At 38.5% G+C, this 9,470-nt stretch overlaps 1 protein-coding gene across 5 annotated transcripts in view; it reads right to left on the reverse strand.

Moving 5' to 3' along the window:
* The window catches only part of LOC139459484 (nonsense-mediated mRNA decay factor SMG7-like), a 179,722-nt gene extending 171,459 nt beyond the window's left edge, over positions 1–8,263 (reverse strand). For all 5 annotated transcript variants that reach the window (XM_071240925.1, XM_071240926.1, XM_071240924.1 and 2 more), the window contains exon 1: positions 8,147–8,263. In XM_071240925.1, coding sequence (XP_071097026.1) covers positions 8,147–8,172 — 26 coding nt within the window. In that variant the 5' untranslated portion in view covers positions 8,173–8,263. The remainder of the gene's footprint in view (positions 1–8,146) is intronic.
* Between the last annotated feature and the right edge of the window lie 1,207 nt (positions 8,264–9,470).

Raw genomic sequence — 9,470 nt, forward strand, 5'->3', positions numbered from 1 at the left:
GCTATTGACGTTGATTGGCTAGCCATGGATCAGTTTATTAAAGGATTAGTTCCAAAGGAACTTCAGCAATCCATGCTTGTCGTAAAAGGCCACTATGCTTGTCGTAAGAGTCGACTATCCATGCTAACGGGATCGGGTGGTCAGACTTCCTGACTTGGTTGAAGCATAGCATCGATCCCAATTACATGGATCGATGCTCATGATATCAGTCACTAGATTGTCTGGTCTGGCTACAGTCCGCCGTCCTATAGCTGGAATATTGCTGAGTGTGGCGTTAAACAACAAACCAAACCAAAGGAACTTAGACTTGCTGTAAGCCATGCAAAAGTGGAAACCTTGGATCAGGCAGTGAGAGAAGCCCCTGTTATCTCTGCAGAGACATTAGGACCATTTTTAAAAGATGATGTGATTAAGACATTTTCTCAGTAGCAAGAAACACTTATGAGTTAGATTGGACAACAACACGTCCTTTCAGGAATGGCTGACACAATTAAATCATTAACCTCGGGCCAGAAGAGATACGGACGGTGAAAATGTTAAAACAATGGAAAGTCTGGCCATGTTCAAAGGGACTGTAGAAGACCGCAGGGCAGGAATGGAAATTTAAACGGGTAGGGGCCAGGGGAAGTACATTGATACAGAAAGTGAGTCCCAACAAAATGTACATTTTGAAAATGTGGAAGTAGGTGTCTTGTATGCTTCTGTTTATGTGAAAGGAATTCAGGTGGATACTGGATGGGATGGTTGATATTACTATGATCAATGAAAAATGTCTTCATTCATTAGGACTTCAAGTAAAGCTTGACTAATAGTCATGCATGGTCAGAAAATTCACAGGAAATCAGGATTAGTGGTTACACTTACATAAATATTTGAATTTGAGCAAGAATAAATGGATATTTGTTGTGATTCTTGGTGCTGACTTTTTGCGAATCATGAAAGCGACAATTGATGTCCAAAAAGAGAATGAGGATTGCATGGCACATTAGCAACTGAAGTTTGAAGGAAATGTTGTTTAAGTATTCTGGTGTTTTCTCTAATCATGATTCCATTCTAGGCAGGGCTCGAAGTTGCAAGTGATTTGGTCGCATTTGTGAGTGAAGTTTGAGAAATGCCATGAAATATTTTAAAACACTTATCTCTTGACGAGTACGGAAAAATCAAGTCTACACCGGCCAAGAAGCCTTGAGTCCCCAGACACTGGTAGACCGGCCAATCCGTAGTCACATCAAAACAGTATATATAATCTTATGAACCTACCAATTATAACATTCATTTATTAGATCTCTGGCATTTCACAATGTATGAGATATGTATTCCATTTCAATTTATCATTTTCTATAGCTAAACTAAAAAAATATTTACTATTTCCCGCAATGATATTGAAAATAAAATTCTTTGACACAATTCAAGTTTGACAACCGGTCCACATCGTACATGTCAAAGGACAAAATAAATACGTTTCAAGCAAATCTTTGAATTTACTATAAAAAGTAAGTATATAATGTATAAAACCAACAAAAATATATCTGAAAGTTGTCAAACTTACATCTAAGTTATCATTTTCATCTTTTCGTGCGATCACGTGTAATGTAATTCAAATGACATCTCGGCTTTATTCACCTCTATTTATCAGCATGGACACGATGTTTAATGCCAAAATATATGCATGTAAAAAATCTTTGTCACAACGCGTAACCTAGCACGATACATCCATGAAGTTCCATATTTTTAATATAGAACGCGATTTCCTGCATAAAACATTCAGAATAACACGATTTAACAAAATCCTTTCGTCAAAATCTGAAATTCACCATACACAAGAAGAGTACCATTGTTGTTTTATGATTGGCTGCCTTAGGTCACATGCTCAAATTTGACTAATCACAATCCTTGTAGCAGATCTCGGCAAGAAAGCGTCATTAGAAACAAATTTGTATCTAATATATTTGCATGTTACAGCAACGAAAATATTCCGGGTGAGGTTACCATCATGTAGATGAATAAATAAGCTCTCTAATGGTGTGTCACATGGCAGTCTTCGACGTAAGTGTTATTCATACGAAGCCTCGAAAACGGAGGTATTTCTTCATGTTACTTAGCGGACAGGCGCTGTTATCGGGAAATGGGTGTACACAGATACTATTTTTAAGTCTTTTAAAAATTTGCCGATACGTAAACAATGAAAATAAAAAAAGAAATAGGTAAGTGTATTTTATGAAATCTTATATTTGCTACAAATCGTCCAATTTTCACTTCCTTGGTCCATAATCTGGACTTTATGAATGTGTAAGCTTACATTTGTTTTATTTACTACAAACTTAATTAAATTGTAAATGCATCATTTAAATAATGTAGTAATAAACATAGCTTTTATATGTTTGACCAGTAGGATAAGACCTTTTAAATGGTGTATAACATTTAGAAGCAAACATGGCAAAAGATGTTTTACAAGCAGATATTTTACTTGATAAATGTTGGCTTCATCTATCACACAAGATTTTTCAATTGACATGAATCAGTGACAAGTTAAATAAAGTCTATTTCACTGACATTTTGATTTTTGTAATCTTTCAAGATTGAAACTAAGGTTGAAATTGATTATTCATTTCTACTCATCAGGCATACATCATCATGTACAAGTTTGAGATTGAACTAAAGTATCTTTTTAAAGTGACTATCCATGATCATGTCATCCTTTCATAATTGACAGTTCTCTAGCTAATATTCTCTTCAAAAAAAGAAAATTGACACTGACTTTCAAAATGTAATATAATTTGATTGTTTCAAAATAGGACACAGAAACCATAACTGAAACACTGTTTGAAGATCAATGTACACAATGTTCAAAACATTAATCGTGTCACCTAGACAGACACATGTACACGATACAGTTAATGTCACAGGGGTACAGAAATTTGCAGTATCGGTTGTGCCCACCACGTGCATCAATCACCGCCTGACACCGATGACCCATAGATGCAATCAAATTGTCAATAACACGCTGTTGGATGTTCTTCCATTCATGCTGAAGTGCATCAAGAAGCAACAGAAGTAGTTGGGGAGGTGGATTCCTTCATCGAACGCGTCGATTCAACTCATCCCACAGATGCTCAATCGGGGACAAATCTGGTGACCGGGCTGGCCAAGGTAATGTCTGGATGTTGTTGTGCTGTAAGAAGTCCTGACAAACACGTGCAATATGCGGTCGAGCGTTGTCCTGCTGGAACTGTCCGCCATGAACGATGACATGAGGAAGAACGTAAGGCTGTAAGATCAAGTCTCTGTAACGCACACCCGTCAATGCACCTGCCACATGCACGAGAGGTGTCCTACCACCGTGATGAATTCCGGCCCATACCATGACACTCCCGCTGCCAAATGGGACAACCTGCTGCACACAGTTGGAGGCATAACGTTCACCCCCACGTCTGTAGACACATGCGCACCCATCAGCACGTGTGAGTCGGAAACAGGACTCGTCAGTTAACAGTACATTTCTCCACCTTGCACGTGCCCATCTAACCCACCAAAGCAGACGGTCTGCCAGATGACATGGGGTCAATACATGACGTCGAACAGGTCTTCATGCAAAAAGTCCAGCCTCCCTCAGTCCGTTGATGCCGTTTGATCTGATATTCTGCATACCCCAGGGATCTGTGTGGTTGTAGACGTTGCTGTGGTAGTGCGGTCTTGGAGGAATCATTATAAGGACTGTATGAACAGCCGTTGATGTGGATTTTTATACCCATTCAGCAGGGGGGTCTGCATGCCTAAATGCAGGATCCTGTGCTGCACGTTTTTTTTACAGGCGGTTGCGTTTGGATGAAGCTGTAAAATTGATCCACAAACGCTACGTTTATGTGCTTTGCACGTGTTTTCGCCAATTATAGACACATCATCTTTCTGTTTGATGTATTTGGTTCTCATTTAATGTAATTATTTTAGATATTTGGCAAAAAGTGGTTTTACATCTATGTCAAGTTTCTATTTTTGAAGAGTATACATAAATGCTCAAACATTTAACATTGTGTTTAAATTTTATGTCTTTTACTATAATCAGTTATAATAAATAACAAACAACTTCAATAAACATAATCTTTTATTTATCATGATTGCAATAGGTAAAGTTGTATGGCCACTTGCGTTTCATTTTGGCTACTGATTAAAAATATTTACTTGGCTATCAACAAGTAAGTCAAAAAGTGAACTTTGAGCCCTGCCATGATGTACTAACTTGGTCAAATTTGAGATTGATACTGGCAATTCAAAACCTATGAAGCAGCTTCCGCACTGAGTACCTTACCATAAACAAGAGGAAGTCAGAAAAATGATTCAAGAAATGCAAACTCAGGGTGTTATTGAACTATCTACTCGTCCTTGGTCATCACCAATTCTGTTGGTACCCATGAAAAAAGGAGAAACAAGATTTTGCTTTGATTTTCACTATTTGAATTCTCACTCGAGAAAAGACAGCATGCCAATTCCTCGTATTGATACGCTGGATAGATTGTCAGAATCTAGCCTGTTCAGTTGCCTGCATTGTGTGTCTGGCTATTAGCAGATTGAAATTCAACCTGAAGATAAAGAAAAAACAACTTTTTCTACACCATTTGGTTTATACCAGTTCACTAGAATGCCATTTGGGGTTACAAATTTTCCTGCATGTTTCTCTAGAAATGTCTGAAATTGGCAAACCTCATCTAATATCACTGAATTGAGATCATTTCTGGACATGTGCTTGTATTATCGTCAATGTGTGAAGAATTTTGCTTCCATTGCAGCACCCTAACACAAACTTTCAAACAAGGGAGAGAAATTTGTATGGACTGCAGAGTCTGAGAAATCTTTCTCAAGATTAAAACAATTACTAACTGAGGCTCCAATCTTATCATACCCCCAATTTGATTAGGAATTTCTTCTTGACACAGATGCAAACGATACAGGGATAGGTGGAGTTTTGAGTCAAATTCAAGATGGGATAGAAACTGTTATTGCATATGCTAGCAGAGCTATGAGCAAACCAGAGAGAAGATACTGCACCACTACTTGCTGTCGTACAAATGTGTAAACATTTCAGAGACAATTTGATTGGACGTCAGTTTCTGATAAGAACTGATCATGGATCTTTCAAATGGTTTATAATTTCAGGGATCAGAAGGGTCAAGTTGCAAGATGGATAGAATCTTCAGCAGTATTTGATTTTCAAATTGAACACAGAACAAGCCTGAAACATGGAAATGCAGATGGGCTGTCAAGAAAGCCTTGTTCACAGTGCCATCAAAGTTTTCTTGAAGACATTCTGATGTCAACTGCGTACTGTGGGGAAGTACAATGTTTGGACAGAGAAGAAACCAGCAGACAAAGTATTGAGAGAGGTATGCAGCTGGGTGAATAAAGGGCATCGGCCAGCCTGGAAACACATTCATAATGCGTCAAGAGAAATGCAAGGACTCTTGTCTGATTTGGACTTAATAGAAGTAGTTGATGTCATTTTTGTACAGATGGAAAGAAGGTGATGAAAAGGCTAGTACCAAGAAATTGACAATTGTTCCAAAATGTATGAGGTAAGAAATAATGAAACTTTGCCAAGACAACACATCTGGACATTTAGGACATAAACAGACACTTGAAAGAATAAGAACCAGATTCTTTTGGATAAGCATGAAACACAATGTGAAGGAATGGTGTGGTAGTTGTATGCAGTGTGTGAAAAGGAGCTTGCAAATCTCAAAAAGCACTGTAAATGGAAACAACTAACCCTATTGTACAACCTCTAGAAAGGATTGCAGTAGACTTTACAGGCCCGCTGCTAGATACAGAAAGAGGTAGCTGTTTTACTATGGTGGTTATCGACTATTTTACAAAGCATGTGGAATGCAATCCTATGCTGGATCAGAGAGCACACACTGTCAGAAAACATCTTGTGTACGGGTTTGTTAGTAGATATGGAGTTCTGAAAGATCTACATTCTGACCAAAGGAGAAACTTTGAATCACTTGTATTCAAATCTATGTGTGATAGACTTGGTATGACAAAAACACGTACAAGTCCCTGTAACCTGGAATAAGATGGAATGGAATATTCCAATCTAACAAAGCCAACACTTTATCACGGGACCACAGACGATATTACAAATAATTAGCAAGTGATCAGCACCTGACTGTTTACTGATATCCGCATACCAAGTAGAAATTTTTCCGCGAAATTCAAAACTTCATAAACATTGAACATATTTTCCTAAAATTACATTGGATTACCTCATTATGAGACAGCTGACCCATACCCAAGCTATAACTAACCCAATGGAACATAAAGGGCTGTTTGATTGGCAATGTGCCCATCCATAAGGAATGTGAAGGCATGTTCAGAGACCATATAATAGAGGGACGGCCCTCTAGCCTATGCGCGAAACCATCAGTGCTACGGCTTGTACTCCGCAGCCTGTCCAGAAGCGAGCAGAAACGCGTTCACTGCAGTCATCGTTGTCGCCTTTTTTTCCCATGCAAAAGATATATTTTACAGTACAAAATTACACTCGTGTATTTCTTAACATTGTTAACATTGCAACTGAGATTTGTTGGTGCCCTAAAGCATGTCGTTGTCACTGTATTTGATGACTGTGATCACGCTTTGTCTTTGTCCGAGAGAACAAAATGGTGCACATGTAAAATCGGCAAAAGTGCACATTTTGATTTTCAATAACGGCCTCTAATTCGCAATGAAAGTCCTTGGTTACCAAGGTGTATAAAAAAGGAAACATGTTAAAAATTGGCTTAGTGCCATTTACAAATTTAGGGCGGATGCGATATTTCAGATTTTGACTCCAGAAATGGGACTAAATCTGACTTTTCCCGAAATAATTACACCACAACTCTTAATTTTCGCATGCTTTCAGACGAATGTGTTCCTATTATCGGTCCTGAATTAAATAAATTTACATTCATCACGATTTCCCCTTTGGCTTGGTACTGACATGTGCTAATGAGAGATATCATCCAAAAATCTTTGTAATCCGCTAAGAGACGTCCTTTCATTGGATTGTCACTGGTCGTAGTCGGAGAAATCTCGGATAAGGGAATTAACTCTTACCCCGGATATTATGTAATATTGTTTACGTGGTTACCAGAATGGTCAGTCATGAATGTCTGCGCATCTATTGCGCATCTGCAGCGGTACAGGGAGGTTAACAGCAGGGTGTCGGGGTGTATTAGTTACATGCAAGACCGTAGCGCTGATGGTTAGTGATAAACTGTTGGTGAGGGCCGTCCCTCTATTATATGGTCTCTGGCATGTTTGATCGGAAAGGGGTACCTAGCCCCAATGATCATAAAGGTGTGCTTGATCGGAAAGGGGATCCAAGGGTTCATGATAGAGTTAGGGGAACTTAACCTGACCCAAACACAACAACACCTCGAAGAGGCATACAACAACTGTGAAGCTAGAGCCACTGCAAGCTGCCACCGGCAAAGGCATTGCTGCCAATATGTATATTAGTGACCAGTAGATGTCAGATAAAAAAATATCAGATGTCAGATAGTTTAACGATGCTCTCACCAATATTCCAGCTATATGACAGTGGTCTGTAAATAATCAAGTCCAGACAAGTCAGTGACTGACATCATGAGCATCGATATAGGCAATTGGGATACGATGACATAGGCCTACATGTATCAACCATGGAATCAAGCCTGAGCACCTTATCCCGTTAGTTGATTTTTACACGCGTAGTCGCCTTTACTACTAGCTTGGGTTGCTGAAGACCAATTCTAACCATGATCTTCACGGTTTATTTTCACATAAGTCAAATTAGAAGCAGAAAATAGCTACGATATACCAGTTAATCCTACCCGTGTACCTGCTTGATGGAGCGGTCAGGTATTGCTTTGACCTAGGGTCATAAAACTTTAAAAACTCTCTCGCTCACCATTGGTTTGCTGAAGAATACCATGCATTCTAACTTTTATCAGGATACATTTTCGCAAAATGACTGGAAGTAACTATTCTGACTGAAAACATAGGCTACAGGCCTATATATATGAGAAAAGACAACCTTATGTCCAGCTGATGTCTGACCAGAAATGCCTTTGGGCCAAGTAAAAGCATTAATTTTGTGTGTCATTTGATGATATTAACTTTACCTTACCTTAGAATTTGGGCTACTGTGGCCATTTCAGCATAGACGTCTTGCTACTGCATTTCGAGATAGTATTCCCTTCAAACAAAACCTAAATCAACGTAACATGTCTTCGATGAGTCGCGGTGTTTCAGGCTCTGTGAAGAGAAACGAAAATATATATCTAAGTAAATAAAACAAAGTTAGAACGTCCTCACGCTTTGTGTCTCATATTCGAAGCCTTTCTTCCATCTTGAAATATTACATATTTAATCAAAACAACACTCGATATCTTATGATCTTTCATTTACAGACTGTTATTTCATTGATCATAGTTCGTTTTAATTCCAATCCAAAACTGAGTTGGGCTTTTGTAAAAACACAAACATTAAACTGTTTCCAGCCATGTGTTGCGCTAAACCTGTTGCGAAGGAGACACTGGTCATAACTGCATGGGTTCATCTAGGCCAATGTGTGCGTCAAAACGCCCCAGTTCTCTTGATGTAGACAAAAACGGACCAACATATGACACAGTCCTAATAGTCCAGGCAAAATAAGGTTTCACTTAGAACAAATGGCAACAGAATTTATTTTACCACAATGCATTTCTACACGGTCCCGAAAACAACATACTAAAAGTCCCAAGCAATCCCAGTTGGGAAATATGTCTAATTTGCATAATCCAACATGGCCACCAATTATCAATATATCTTCCATATGTCAGATGAGGGACATTGCTTTAATGAAAAAAACCGTGTTGTATTGCAAAATAACCATATTATGTTTCTATAATGATATTCACAACAACTGAACGTTTTCGATTATTGACAAATCTGCAAAAATTCAAGATGGCCGCCAAGTTTCCTACATGTGTGTTTACACTGTTGAATCGTTTATCTCTTAAACAGTGTGCTAGGACTGATATGCATATAACTTGGCACACTAACTCACTGAAGTACAGTTAACACTTTTAGATTCCGTCACCAGAGCCCCCTGGTGGCCCAACATTCCAAGATGGCCACCTAGAGTTTGATGGCTAGACATAGAATATCAAGACACTGTTGGTCTCTGATGACACATTTGAGTGATTTGAACTTCTACATTGGGGTATACAGACCCAAGGATGTATGTAGAATACTCAATCATTTGAATAAATCCAATATGACCACCAAATATCAATATTTATCTCTTAAATGACATGTTTTGGCGAGTTTAGATATCAATGTTGATTGTTACTGTCTGAATCTACTTATTAACATGACAATAAACGCGATAACACGTTTTGTTTTCATTCATGAAAATACTTGTTGGAAACAAGTATGACCTATATGAGGTCCTCTCAGAATTTACCCCA

This window comes from Haliotis cracherodii, unplaced genomic scaffold (assembly GCF_022045235.1).
Source record: "Haliotis cracherodii isolate W230 unplaced genomic scaffold, xgHalCrac1.p SCAF_13, whole genome shotgun sequence".
NCBI classification, from domain to species: domain Eukaryota; kingdom Metazoa; phylum Mollusca; class Gastropoda; order Lepetellida; family Haliotidae; genus Haliotis; species Haliotis cracherodii.